Source organism: Antechinus flavipes, chromosome 3 (assembly GCF_016432865.1).
Source record: "Antechinus flavipes isolate AdamAnt ecotype Samford, QLD, Australia chromosome 3, AdamAnt_v2, whole genome shotgun sequence".
NCBI classification, from domain to species: Eukaryota; Metazoa; Chordata; class Mammalia; order Dasyuromorphia; family Dasyuridae; genus Antechinus; species Antechinus flavipes.
Genome location: NC_067400.1, coordinates 88,079,412 through 88,094,993, shown reverse-complemented (window position 1 = coordinate 88,094,993; position 15,582 = coordinate 88,079,412). Strand labels below are relative to the sequence as shown.

At 35.9% G+C, this 15,582-nt stretch overlaps 1 protein-coding gene across 3 annotated transcripts in view; it reads right to left on the bottom strand.

Moving 5' to 3' along the window:
• Positions 1-15,582, bottom strand: part of ENOX1 (ecto-NOX disulfide-thiol exchanger 1) — a 345,774-nt gene that overhangs the window by 22,936 nt on the left and 307,256 nt on the right. For all 3 annotated transcript variants that reach the window (XM_051983858.1, XM_051983857.1, XM_051983856.1), the window contains one exon: positions 1,641-1,743. In XM_051983858.1, coding sequence (XP_051839818.1) covers positions 1,641-1,743 — 103 coding nt within the window. The remainder of the gene's footprint in view (positions 1-1,640; positions 1,744-15,582) is intronic.

Here is a 15,582-nt window from a genome sequence, read left to right as displayed (position 1 = left end):
TTCTGTAATTATTTCCTATTTACATTGTGTGTGTTTTGTTTTTTCTCATACACGTATGTTGTTCTCCTGGTAGATTGTAAGCTCCTGGAGGGCAGGGACTATTTCATCTGTACCCCTAATGTACATAGGTGGCACTTAATAATGTTTAAAGGAAAAACGAATACTCTTTCTCCAGAACAAATTGCCACTACTGTCTTCAGGAAATGAAGGGAGGAACTTTAAAAACTTTGCTGGTGTCCAGATTCTGGTCAGAGATTTCTGAAAAGGTCATGAATTCTAGGGAGTTTGGGGCCTGCCTCACTGAAGATTTTAGGACATATGCTATATATATATATATATATATATATGAAAGTATTAAATCTGTATTTTTTTCTAGAATAAAGACCAGACTTGAGAGATGTGTTTTGCAAAAGCTGATGCTGTCAAGGCAAGTGGTGCTATATCCAAGCTAGAGAACCTAGGTTTAAATACTGACTCCCTCCTTTCCTCAATATATGACTTTGGGCAGATGACTTTGAACCTTTCCTCATCTGAAAAGTGGAGAGACTAATATCTCTGGCCCCTACCTACAGGGTTGTTGGGAAGCACAAATGACTTAATGGATTGTAAAGCACTTGGTAAAGCTTAAAAATGATATAAATGCCAGTGATTATTATTTATGATCCTATCAAGTAAATTAGTTTAGCCTTGCAGATTTCATTGCTTTATTAGATTACCAAATAATGTTCAGAAATAGCACAGCAGAAGCATCATTATTCTGGAATTCACAAACCTGACATTTATAATAATTTAGAATGAGTCAAAGTTTACTTTGGTAATACTGTGAAGAAAAACTTTTCTTACTGAAAACAAGATTTGGGTTGGCTCCAGGTGGGGAAGTGCTGGAGCCAACTCCTACTGGGCTCACAAGAGCTGATTGTTAAGTTTTTCAGCGTGAGCACTGCCTTCTTAGAAATCAGCAAATTCTACAAGTCAGAACTTATTTTTTTTGTTGTTGGTGGTATAGATTTAAGAAAGTAATGGAAAAATATTACTAATGCAGATTAAACTTGAAAAAGCATACCATATGTTTTTGAAGAACTAGTTTGTTAAACATTGAACACAATCCTGGTACCGGTTGACTTGAAGAGGAAAAAAAATACAAACAAACCTGTTTTTAAATAGTCAGCAGCCTACATCACTATTTTAAAAAATAAATATTCTCATTATATTTTTTTCATTAAATCTGGGTTCAAAGGCTTTCTGATAATACTTTGTCGTTTTTTTTTTTTTTACTATATGTATTTGAAACTATTAAACCTATATTTTTTCTAGAATAAAGGTGACTTTACTTCCCCTGAAAAAGAAACTGAGAGACAGCACCCTACTGCTGAACCTGTTGTGAAATATATTCTATTAACCAGCTGTCTGACCTCAGCCAAATCATTTAACCTTCATGTACTTTCATTTCTTTGCACTAAAAGGGGTTTCGGGGGCAGCCTAGAGATGCTTTCTGGCTCTAATATTTCGTAATTCTAGCCCCAAATATGGACATTTCCCTGGCTGTGTCTCAGGCTTGTGCGGATGTGAATTAAAGGGTATCTTCATCCGGGCCTGTACCTGTATTCTTATAAGATGTGAGCAAGGTAGAACTGCCTTACCAATCAATAGTGCCTCCTTCTCCGACTTTAAGCCTTGAGTCCGTTTCTCGGTATTATTCTCTCTGTCTTGGTTGACCAATGCCACAGTCAGCACATTGATTTCCTTTTAAGAAGCAAAAACAAAAAATATGTTCATGTGATTTCATACAGTTTGATCAGAAATTGTCTTTTCTTTTAAGTTCTATAAAAGAGGCTTTTCATTTGCTTTTATTTAAAGCTGAGGACCAACTATTTTTGAATAAATGCTCTATTTCCTGCACAGCAGAGAAGAAATTCTTCTGAATTCTGAAAGCCAGTTTGTGTCCTGCAGTTCCCACCTCACAAAATAACCCTCTGTCCAAGCGCCAAATTTGTCATTAGTTATTTCTAACTTTGTTCATGTTCTGATTAAACTCTGTTAGCAAAAACCATATTGAAATGGGGCCAGTGTTACTTTTAGTACCATTGTTATTTTGAGGATGAATGGAAACTTTTCTGGCAAACCATGTTGCAGACTGATTTACAATACTAGTAACTTGGGAGAGGGAGAAAGAATATTGTGAGTGTTTGTGTGTGTGTATGTATATGGAAATAGGGGCTGTTTGGAAACCAAAGTAATGGGAAACTTTGATATAATTGTTGTTTTTGTGGTAGAAGTCAAGTGTGGAAAGATCCTTGGACACTACTGCAGAAGGTAGATAAAGACAAGGTTGGGAAATTCTTTTCTTCTGGAAACTAAAAATGAAGAATTTGTACAACAAGCCAGTAACATATTAAATCATCAAGGCCGAACTATTCTAGTTCTTTTTAAAAGCACTCGTGGTTTAAAAAAAAGAAAGAAAGAAAAAAATTTAACTCATGTCCTCCCAAACCTTTTCAATTTCACCATGAGTGCGGTGGCTTTCAGACGAAATATAAATTAATTGAATTAGCTTTATGGATAAACAGAACAATTCTATCTTTGTGGGGCTATAATAATGATAATAATAATAGATGATATTTATTAAAGTTTGTAAAGCATTCTGTACATATTATTTCATCTTATCCTTATGACAATGCAGCATGAGTGCTGTTATCCTCCCCATTTTGTAGAACAGAAACTGAAGGTGAGAAAGTTTAAAAGACTTGATGGAGCACACCTAATGAGGCAGGATTTGAAATCATATTTTCCTGACTTGAAGTACAGTTCATTAAGTACTATCTACCACATAATCATGCTAACAGGTCCCATCCAATAGAAAATAGAAGGCTCTATAAAACAAAGCTTCTTAAACTGTGGATGGTGATCCCATGTGGGAACAAATAACTGAATGCAGGGTCGTGAAAAATTTGTCAACAGTAAAAGGTTTTGGAATGCTCTATATTCTGCAGCATCAAATATTCCAGCAAGATTTAATTCTTTACGTAAAAATAAGCAAGCACATCTATCTCATTAATATGCAAATTTGTTTTCATCTTTAATAAATGGTAAAATTATATGTAGACCAAAGAATTGTTTTGGGTTTATTCTTTATGATTTATTATCATAATCATATACTAATACCATATCATAAATCATATGATACTAATATATCAAAATATCATATCTTAAAATCACATCATAATAAATTCTTTAAGATTTATTATCAGTAAATGTTTGATTTGTATACCTTTTTTATATACCCATATACATGGAGTTACATAAATATTTATTGGATGAAAAAAGGTCTTGAGTGGAAAAAATTTAAGACCACCTGCCATAAAGAACATGATTCAATCTTAGAGTGAAAGGACATGGTCCAAAATAATAGATTAAAGAAAAATAAAAACAGGAGATTAGGAATCCAGCAGAGCAGTGGAGAAACCTCTAGATTTTGGGGGGAAGGAACATGAAAGGAATAATTAAATGGAAGATGGAAAAAGGAGAAGAGCAGTTCCTTCTGGGGCTGTAATCAACCGAAAGACTGAGATTTAGAATATGGAAAGGAAATGAAGGACTTGAAAAACATTGAAGGATCAGTTGTGGGCAATTACAAGGATCAGAGTTATCATGGAAGGTTTGTTAAGTTATAGAGAATAAACCAAGATTAAATCAGCAGTGAGAGTGAAGGAGTTTCAGGATGGGAAGGATAGTTTAGCATATAGAAGAGGAAATAATTTGACTTATGGATATCAATGGAGGACTGAGATTAATTGAGGGACAAGTACTGGTAGGGAACATGGGTTCATTGGGCATTAAATCAATGTTTTTGGTGGATTTAGACTTATTAGTTAAAAACCATTAAGGGCCAGGGGTGGCTAAAGCCGGTTCCAGTCATGAGTGAACTATGACCACCGGCAGTGCCTTCAAGGGACCCATCAGTAATCAGAATTGACAAGTCACATGGCAAAGCACTTAAAAACACAGAACAGACACACAAGTTTATGTGGATCAGAACAGAACATTTTGTATAGAAGGAGCCTGGGGAAAGGACTCATTTCCTTTGGGATGAGGCAGCATATGGTGATTCCTGATTATGCTGTCTCAATTAGAGCTTGAGAAAGACTGGGAGTTCACTCTCTCTCCCTGAGCTAGTGGGGGTCAGACAGCCTGCAGAGCTCCATCAATAACAGGCTCTCCAGAATGGTTAGGAACAGCTAATACCCGGGGGAAACAGACCCAGATTTCTGTCCTAGGAAGGGAGGAATCCAAAGGTAAAGCTGAGAGAGAACAGTGGCTCTCCAGTGGTCCCATGACAAAAGAGATTTTGGAGGGGAGGGGGCCCTATCAAACGCAAGGTTGAATTGATCAAGAGAAACACAAATCAACTCTAGGACCAAGTATGGTCAATATTTTCAGAGCAGACAGATACATTATATCCCGGATAATAAGTGATGACATCGGAATTATCGTTTTGTGTTGTATAGGGAAGAGGTTCACAGAGTGGGTAAGGCAGTGTCCTGGGGGCCTCTGAAGAGTGTAGAATAATTGATTAATTAAAGGGAAGTAGAGAGACTGAGCCATCCCTGCTTTTAAGGAACAATAGGAAATGGCAACGGCCAAAGATGCTGAGCCCAATCAAGTGGGTACTTGCCACATGTCTCCAAGACAGAATCAAAAATCAATCAATACACATTTATTAAGCACCCACTATATGCCAGACACTTTGCTAAGCCCTGGAAACCAAAGGAAAGAAAATGTCTCAGCAGAAGAAAGGCCAAGTGAATTTTATTGATTCACTCTTGAATGATGATCCTGAAAGTAAGGGATGTGCTCCAACTGTTTATTGCCCACCTGGGGAAAAAGAGAAAGCAAGGTGGGGTGAGTGGAGGTGAAGAAAAATAGAAAGGAGCTAGAACCATAACTTCTCAATCAATAAGCTGAAGGCTTCTTTTCTTTGGAAACAACTCTTGAGACTGACTGACAAGTGTAGTTGATGTTTTGGCCATTCATTTGCCACCACGGACCACTAATAGTGAACTAGGTTAACAACCTGTGTAGCTCTGAAGGAAGCAGGAGCCTCGGTGCTTAGCTGCCGAAGGACAATTCTTGGCTTTCTCTCTCATGCGGTATGTGGTGTTCCATTGAACCCTGAATTTATAGGACAGAACTCAAAAGGGGATGGAAGGAAAGACAAGGATCCGGCTAAAACCTTTATCCCGGCAATGTGACGTAACCCCCTTGCTGCTCTAGGGACAAAACGTGGACTCAAACAATCAATCAAATATTTATGAAGTGCCTACTATGGACCAGGGGCTGTCTGGCACCGAGATATACGGGGAAAAATGAACCCTTATCTCCTTAAAGAGACTGTGTAAAATAGATATAATATCAACGCAGAGTGCTTCTTGAGGGAAAGTCATAAGTCATACTTAGGAGAATGAAGTGTCTTCCAGGTGTGAGGGATGGTCAAACTGAAATCATACGGTGTTGTGGGTAAAAACGTATGATCTGGTTAGACGACGGCATGTGGGGATGGGAGTATAGATAGAAAGTTTTGAGGCAGATTATGAAAGATTTTAAATGTCAAACAGAAGACATGATAGAGACATAATACAGCACATATGTATATAATTACATATATATCACATATTATATTATATAACATTATATATTACATCATTACCTATCATGATATAGGTTATATATTATATATATATGGTACATATAATACAGTATAACATATAGAAATAATATAGTATAATGTAGATATGAGAGTCTCTAGAATGTTTTGAACAAGGGAGGAGTCAAACCTGTTCTTTAAAAAATCCCTTTGGCAGCTAAGTGGAGGTTGGATTGGAGAAGGGAGAATTAAGGCAGGAAGTCCAATGGAGAAATTAATGCAGCATTCCAAGAAATAAGGGATTGAAACTGAATTGAGGAGGGGGATGATCTTGTAAGTAATAAGGAAGAGATAGATACAAGCAATTTTATGAAGGAAGAGATGGCAAAACTTAGCAATTAATTGGATATGTGGAGTGAAGGAAACAGGAAGTTAATGAAGTTCAGAATCCAAGTGAGCAGAAGGATGATATTACCCTCAGCAGAAATTTGGAAAATGAGTAGGAGTGAGGGGGAAAAGTGATTTCAGTCTTGGACATGTTGAAGTGTGAGAGGCTTGAAACATCCACCTAGGCAACTAGTGAAAGGGGAAAACCACACCTGTATTTGTCCATGCTTGATATAGCTACACAACTGTATGCTAATATAACTTCATTTTTCAATAAATAAATTCAAGAATTCTTTTCTTAGAAGTACCTTTCCATCTATATCCAGCTGAGATCTCTTATTTTGATTATGTTCTTTCCTCATCTAATAGTATTTCCTTTGGTTCTTAGGCAATATTTGATTGAATGTATTTGGATACCAGGCTGTATTAGTTTATTTTATTTAAAAAATAAAAAATTTCAAAAAAAAAGACATTAGATAAAAATCTCATCATCATTATGGCCATTTTTCATTCTCCTTGTCTGCTCCCGGTGGCTCCCATTCTGTGCCCTGGCCCTCTACTCCTCAGTCTGCTGCTTTAACCACTTTTCTCAGCTGCTTTAATAAGGGTGGAGCTGTCCTTTTGGCAACAGCTTCAAGACTAGGGACTTTGAAGCCAGATTTTCCATCATGGTAGCTCCTACAGCCTCTCATGAAGCAGATTTTGCAGCTCCCCACAGCTGGCCCTGCTTTCTCCTAGCAAACTGTCCAAATTCAGCATATATTGGGATGTAAATCAGCACGGTGATGATGTGCACAGCCTTCTGGATGACGCTGTTAAGTTCTTTCTGAAGGTCTTGGGCAAGGCTGGAATTGGGAAAGAGACTGATAGCTTAGCCACAGGTAGAGATGCAGAGCATGCATCCAGTCCAGGACATCCTTAATGGTTTTTGGTTGGAGGAAGGGCCTCCAGGAGTAATGGGAATAAGCGGGCAGATGTTCACGGCTCATCCTGACCATGGGGCTGTAAGGACCCTAAAAGGGAAGTGCAGACAAATGGCCGCTTTTCCCCGACTACCTCAGGCTGAGAAAGACATGCTGGAGGAGGTCCTGACTCAGAGCTGGAGCCGACTGAAATCCCTGCATCTCAATCTGAGTCAGGGTTGTCCTGGCTAAAACAGAGCCTGCAGTCTCCAGGCCAAAGGCCGTCCAAACCCGAGACAGCACGACTCAGTGCAGCGATGGGGACAAGTCCCTTAGATTTCCAAGTTCTGCTTCCCCTCCATGGGTATGGACACTGTAGGGACAGCAGCCGCTCCTCCACATAAATGGAGCTCTTCCACAGAGTGCTCTGAGGCAGACCCCTCCCCTAGCTTGTATCTAAGTAGCTGAATTTTACCAATTGTGGTCTCTTTATAAGGGGCTGGGTTTCTATCTCGCTCTGGAGTCACTCCTCCTTCTCCCATTCCTGAGTCACTAACACACCGGTCTCATTAAGCTTTCTGAATATCTCATAAGCCCACAGCTTCAGAAACCCACCATAAAGTCTAGCCTTCGCAGTCCAGGGTCTCTGGAGAGCACGGTGGACTTTCCCATTTTTGGTAGGGACAACATGCTGGGTACCAGTTGGATGGGAATTTTAAGTCGCTGATTTTACAGGGATCACCCTTATAAGCCAGAATAGGGAACATCTGCTTTGTGTGTCTGAGGAAAAAATGAGAAGGGATTATCCACGTGAGGGGCTAGGCCATAGTCAGCACCCAGCTGATGTATTTCTTAGAATTTGTCTAAGACTTTCCTGACCTGGTCTTTGTGGAGCTGCGGTGTGAGCTCAGGCCCATGAGCTTGGGTCACAGAACCAGTATTTGAGTCTGGGAGCTGCCTGAGGACCAGGATGAGGAGGTTCAAGCCCCAAGAGTAGCCCTGCCCAATGCCCAAGATCCTGGCTCTCGCAGAATGCAGCAGGAACAGGACAAAAATATGATACCCCACTGTATTCATTTAATTTTCATAATGTGTAAAAGTGTCTCAGCCATAATATACCTTCACTGAATTGAAGTAACACATTAGCTTTGATGTTTTCTGATAAAGTTGAAAATAAATACAATGAAATATTAGGATGCAACTTGGGAGAGTGACAGCTCACTGGATAGAATGCTGGGTCCAGCAGAGTCAGGAAGACTCATCTTCCTGAGCTCAAATATTTCCTCAGTCATTTACTATCTGTGAGACTCTGGACAAGTCACTTAACCTTGCTTGCCTCAGTTTCCTCATCTGTAAAATGAGCTGGAGAAGGAAAAGGCAACTCCAGTATCTTTGCCAGGAACATACCCAATGGGGTCTGAAGAGTCCATGACCCAACAACAACAGCAATCACCACCACACCAATGAGAGGGCTTTTGCTAAGGAGCTTAGCCTAACAGTTCTTCCTTATCTATATTACCTTTGCTTTCTGTAAATCACAGAGATACTATTTATCTCTGTGATCTGGAAACTTTTTTGGAGGAAAATTCACTTGAATACAATACAGTCTTATCAATATACTAAAATCAACACAACTGTCATCATTAGCCATTGCTGTAACTACTACAAAATACTATCTAAACACCAGCAACTTTCTTCTGCCACTCACATATTTCTATTTATACCAAACCTTGGTCTAAATTATCTATTGGGTAATATTGTCCTCTGAGCTCCATCATTCCTAATCAAGCTGAATTCAGAAGTTGAATTTTATAAAGTTGACAAATCAAAGCTGTTTTTAATCTAAAAATCCCTTGCTTTAACTACCCAAGGAACAGGAAATAATTATTTTTGTTTTCCACAATAAAACCATGATTTCAAGTTAAGGCGAGCATCCAAAAGAATATGTATTTCAATCATCTATTTCTTATATTAAAAAGATACTTCCTACTTTAAGTGGGTTAGTATCCTCTGACCCTGAAAGATGAGATGTACAATGAATTACACTGTGCACAAAAAACGCATCAGAATGGATGCTTAGGATGTCTGAAACAGACATGAATGAGGCTGGGAAGAATAGGATGAGAGAAGTAAATGCTAGAGGTGTATGAAGCATAAAGTAAGAAGAAAACATTAGACTGAGGATCAAGAGCTTCCTCACAGTGAGATCTATTGGACTGTGAAATAGTCTTCCAAAGGAAGTGGTGAGAATACCATTTACTTGCGACCGTAAAAAGCACACAAGACTAGGAAGTACACTACAGGTAACAATTCTGAATCAGTGCAGGAGAACGAACAAGATGACCTAATAAATCTTTTCTAACTCTAACTTTTAACTCCAGTTTTTCTGATCTTTGAAAAGAGTCATTAAAGGCTCAAAGAAAAAGGTTTTCAATACCAGGAAGCCAGATGCCCTCGTCTTTTTAAGACTTCTTAATGGGTTAGTTACTTGCTGATGAATTTTCCCCTCTAAAGATCCTTGTCAATTATTTTGAGGAATGACAAAAGATGATTCAACTCTTTTCACTATGGGTGGCTTCCTTTAAGAGTTTACAGAGCTGGCATTATTTTAGGAAAAGCACTGAGTCAGGTATCTCCTTCTTCTAAAAAACTTAATTTGCACCTGCTTTCTGTCTCGTTATTTTCTTTCACTTCTTCATTTCAACATCAACATTTCTTAAACTGAGACTTCAGCACTTATACCCATTTTCATTTCTTGAGATCTGATTTTTATCCCCCCAAATGAGAGGCAGTAAGAGGGGAATAGATATATTGACAGATCATCAATATTAATAGTAATTTACAAGAGGTTTTTCTGCACTGGTAGACCCTGAGTGAAGCTGTCATAAAACCTTGTTTCTCCTAAGAGTTAAGAGGAAAATCTTCATGTAGATAGAACATTTCATAAGACTACTTTGTAAGGTTGTAAAGGATGGCCAATCTATGGTGTAGAGCCCATTTCTAAAATTGTGGTTTATGAACCCATTTGGGGTTACTTACTGAATGTGGTAGTCATGAAATTACCATTTATTATCAGTAAATGTTTGATTTGTATAGTTATTTTATATATCTATATACCTGGGTTTACATAAAAATTTCTCAGATGAAAAGGAGTTCCAAGTGAAAAAGTCTAAGAAACTTTGGTCTAGGGGGCCAGAGGACGTAATATTTATTTGATAATTTTACTTTTTTTTTTTAAAAGCTAAAACAAAAAATTCTCTAAAGAGGGAAATGATGAGTTTAGAAGACTTAGAATTCTTGTCAATTTTCATCATAGTTGGGAATTTCTTTTCCAATGACAGATAAGAAAGATAATCTAGAACAAAATGGCTCTATCTGTGCTGGATGATGAAAGGCTAAGTCTAATCACTTATTTCAAAATAAAAGATGAAGGGACTCAAGGAATGCCCTAGTACACTGCAAATTATCAAGGAAAATGAAATGTCTTAAACAATAAAAGAGAGGTTTCAATGCAAAAAAAAAAAGTTAAAAATAGAAAAATATATGAAAAAGCAGAGGAGGAAGTCTGGTTTAAGGTATGAGGTTCAAAAATAGGAGAAAGTCACAGAACAGAACGGAAAGCTGAAGAAACATCTGTGGTCTGAAAAAACCCTAACCTCTAAGCTCTTTCTGAGAAGGAAGCAGCTGCTTATCTTCTAGGGTATAATAAAATGGAGTCACAAATACTAGCAAATAGTAGATCATTTAGTAAGGATTAGAAGAAGAAGAGAAGGGTTGGTTCATGATTTCCTGCTCAGAAGTTCAGAGACAATTATTCATCAACCTGATAATAGAAAGATAATAGAGAGGTCTATTGTTTTTTGGGGGCATCTAACCAAAACATAGCAAAGACATTCCCCCCAAACCATCAGAAAAGATGATTTGGTAATTCATGTGGGAATAAATGATACTTCAAAGAAAAATCTAAAAAGGGTTGCTAAAGTAAGGAGTCTTAGGCAAGAAATTGGAGATCACAGGTGTGTCAGTGGGGTGTTTCCTCCTTGAAAGCAAGGGATAAAAAAGAGAAAATCAGATTAGGAAAATAAATAGTTGATTGAGAAGATGGTATCTGACAATGGGATTTGGATCTCTGAACTACAGCCTAAGGTATCAGAAAAACAGACTCTTCAACACGTGTGAAATATACCTAATAAAGGATGATATGAACTTCTTTACTTGGTGTGCTCCAGAAATCTAATAAAAAGAGTTTTTACTGCAAATTGAGTGGATGCCCATCAATTGGAGAATGGTTGAGTAAATTGTGGTATATGAATGTTATGGAATATTATTGTTCTGTAAGAAATGACCAGCAGAATGAATATAGAAAGGATTGGAGAGACTTACATGAACTGATGCTAAGTGAGATGAGCAGAACCAGGAGATCATTATATACCTCAATAATGATACTGTATGAGGATGTATTCTGATGGAAGTGGATTTCTTCGATAGAGAGAAGATCTAACTCAGTTCCAAGTGGTCAGTGATGGACAGAAGCAGCTACACCCAAACAAAGAACACTGAGAAATGAGTGTAAACTGTCTGCATCTTTGTTTTTCTTCCCAGATTATTTTTACCTTCTGAAGCCAATTCTCCCTGTGCAACAAGAGAACTGTTTGGTTCTGCACACATATATTGTATCTAGGATATTTAACATGTTTAACATGTATGAAACTGCCTGCCATCTAGGGGAGAGGGTGGAGGGAGGGAAGGGAAAAGTTGGAACAGAAGTAAAAAAAAATTAAAAAAAAAAGAGTTTTTAACTGAAATAGATGGCTAATAGGGGAAAAAGCTGCCTGTTCTTCCACCATGCTACAGTGTGCACTAAAAGATATACTATAGAGAGTTATAATATAAAGAGAATAATAGCAATTATCAGAATGGTCAGAAGGAAACTAAATCCAAGAAAGGAGCAAAATTTAGAGCCTAAAAGATGCATATTTTGTACAATAAAACAGAAGTTGAATGAAGTCTTAACTCAAGGAGTCAAATTTGATTTTAAAGATATCACCAAGACTTGGTGGACTGCCTACAGACCTACATGGGTAGAATTCATATACACATATAATAATTTTAAAATCAGAGTTGGCTTTTCTTTACATATTTGTATATACTCACACAGAAGATGGAAGCAAAGGCAAACACACAGTCTATAAAGAACCTATAAGAAAGGTTCAATTTGAACTCGTCATTCTGACTGGGTCTGGAGGTGCCTTACCTAGCCCTATCTTTGGCTGTCTATTTATTTCACCACCTACCTGCCTCCAAATAATTCATATCTACCATTGTTTTCAATACCGAAACATGTAATTCATCTGGGACAGGTGAATTGAATTCATCATTATTTTGATTTCAATTCCTACTAAAATTCTAGAATCTGCTGCTAAAGAGATATAGAAATGAACTTCCAAAGAGGAAAAAACTCTAAAACAAGGTGGATTCACAAATGAATTTAATCAAACACTCAAAGAACAATTAATTAAAATATTTTACAAATTGATAGCAAAAGAAGGAATTCTACCAAATTCCTTCTATGACATATTATCTTGATACCTAAACCAAGGAAAATCAAAACAGGAAAAGAATATAGGCAAAAATTTAAATAAAATATTAGCAATTAATAAATGATCTAAAGTTATAAATAAGCAATTTTCAAAGGGAAAAAACTAAGTTATTCAGAGTCATATGAAACATTGCTTAGATTATAAAATATAACAAGATTGGATTTATTCTAATAATACAAGGTTGGTTTGTTATTAAGAAAAGCATAAACTTAATTAACCATATTAACAAACCCCAAAACCAAATCTTATGATTATATGAATAGGTACAGAAAAAAAAACAAAAAACTTTTGACAAAAAGCAACACCCATTTCTAGTATAGTATTAAAACAATCCCATAAAACATGGGGAAAACTGGACCTTTCCTTAAAATGATGAATAGTTTACATATAAAACCAAGAGCTACTGTAATGAAGATAAATGAGAATCCTTGCTAATAAGATCAGAGAGAAACAAGGATTCCCATTCTCACCACTTCTTTTTAACATAATATTTACTCAAATTGCTGGCTACAGTGGTAAGATAAGAAAAAGAATTTGGGAAATAATCATAGCAAAGAAGAAACATAACTATAACTTTTGAAGATATAATAGTATACTTGAAGAACACTAAAGTATCAACTAAAATTAACTGAAACAATTAATAACCTCAACAAACTTGCAGAATTTAAAATAAATCAACATAAACAATCAGCATTTTTATATAAAACTAATAAACCTTAGTAAAAAGAGATAGAAGGCAAAATTATATTAAAAATACTGACAGATTTTATAAAGTACTTGGAAGTGACCTCCTAAAATACACACAAGAACTATATTAATGCAACTATAAAGTACACAAAATCAAACTTAAATAAATGGAAAACTTCTAATTGCTCCTAAGTAGGATGAGCCAATATAATAAAAATGAAAATACTATATAAATTAATTTTCTTATTTAATGCCATGCTAATCAAATTACTAAAGAATTATTTTATAGAACTAGAAAAAATCCTATGAAATTCATATGGAGAATAGATTTAAAGTCTAAAGAGAAATAATGAAAAGAAATGAAATGAAGAGATCTAGTAGTGCGAGACTTCAAACTATACTACAAAAGAATAATTATTTTTAAAAATGAGTATTGGTTAAAAAATAGTGAAAAACTTTAGTGGAATAGATTAGGCATATAACACTCTGAAGCAATGTAGCTAATGCCCAACTATTCAATAAATGTAATTCCAGGATCATATCTGTGATAAGAACTTAGTATATAACAAAAACTGCTAGAAAAATTGGATAGCTGTATGGAAAAAATTGGATTTAGACCAACAACTCACACCTTGTACACAAAGATAATCTCTACCGAGTACATGACCTGGAAATAAAAAGGTTGGAACATAAATAAATCAGAAAAATATCACTTCTCAAATTTATGGATAGGAAAAAGTACATGGCTAAACAAGGGATAGAGATGATCACAGAAGATAAAATAGATGATTTTGAACATAAAAATGAAGTTCTTGCATAAACTTAATAAACAAATTACTGGAAGTAACCTTTATAGAAAGTTTCTCTAATAAAGATCTTGCTTCCAATTTAAATAAATGTTTCATTCTTTTACAAGAATAAGAGCTATTCCTCAATGGTTAAGTGATCTGAGAATATGAACAGGCAGTTCTATACATAGGAATCACAATCAAATAAAAAAAAATGCTTTAAATTACTACTAATTTGAGAAATACAAATTAAAGCATTTTTTGGCAATTCTACCACATACCCATCAGAATGGTTGAGATGACAAAAAAGAAAAATGATAAATGTTAGGGGGGGCAACAGGAAAACAGGTATATTGATACACTATTAGTGATTTTGTGGATAGACATGATCATTAACAGAACCAGGGGAACAATTTATACAATCACAAAACTATAAAAACATAAATTTTAGAGGCTATAACAACTATGATCAATACAAAGATCATGTTATGATTCCAGAGGACCAATGATGAAACATATCATCTATTACAGATAGGTGATTGATGTAGGTTTATACACCTGCATGTACATATACACACACATACATATATACACACACACACACTTACACAAACATACATTTGTTTTGTTTAGCTATGCCTATTTTGCAGAAGAAATTTGTCTTTCTTTTCTTTTTTTCCCTACTGGCATAGAGGATGAAAGGGAGAGAAAATAGATTTCTAGTCCTTTTTTTTTAAAAATTGAGATGAAGGGGTGCTACAGATGTAAAGTGTTTCAAATGAGTTTATTCATTGTCTTGTTAGTTTTATTTAAGTATTCAAGATACGTCTCACAAGTTGGGAGTAATCTACAAATGTTTATAAAACAAAAACACAATAATACAATTTAAAAATAAGTCAAAGATATGTAGAAAGGGAAGTGTGATCATTTAACTAGTATAGTTTCATCAAACCAAAATAATTATATTTCCTTTTTCTTGTTTTAAAAGACAGCTTTACTAATCTAGTAGATAAGGGAAACACTTAAGAAATAATTTACCTAAACATTAGCTAAATTGTGATAACGTGTTTTATGCTATTCTTCTATAAAAGATATAGAGATGAAGGTTAGATATGATATAAATTAGAAAATTAATCATGGGACTCAAAGAGTAGCAATCATTGCTTACTCTCTCTTGGGAAGGATATTTACAGTGGAGTGCCTGAACATCAATGCTTGTCCCTGTGCTGCTTGACATTTTATCAATGACTAAAATAAAAGTATAGGTCATATACTTTTTTTTTGTTAATAACACAAGCCTAGGAAGGATAGGTAATATACTGAATGGCAGTCAGGATCCTGTAAGATCTTGGCAGGCTAATTAAATTGGATTAATTGAATAGGGTAGAATTTAATGAAGATAATTGTAGTCTCACACCACTAAAAAATAACTTCATAAGTACAAGGTGGAGAGGTGTGGCTGGACAGAGATCTGAAAAAAGACCTAGGAGTCTAAGCAACCGTGGGATAGGGCCACCAGCAAAGGTAAGCTGATCTATTGATCACTAACGGTCGACGTCATTTTAGCCACGTCCTAC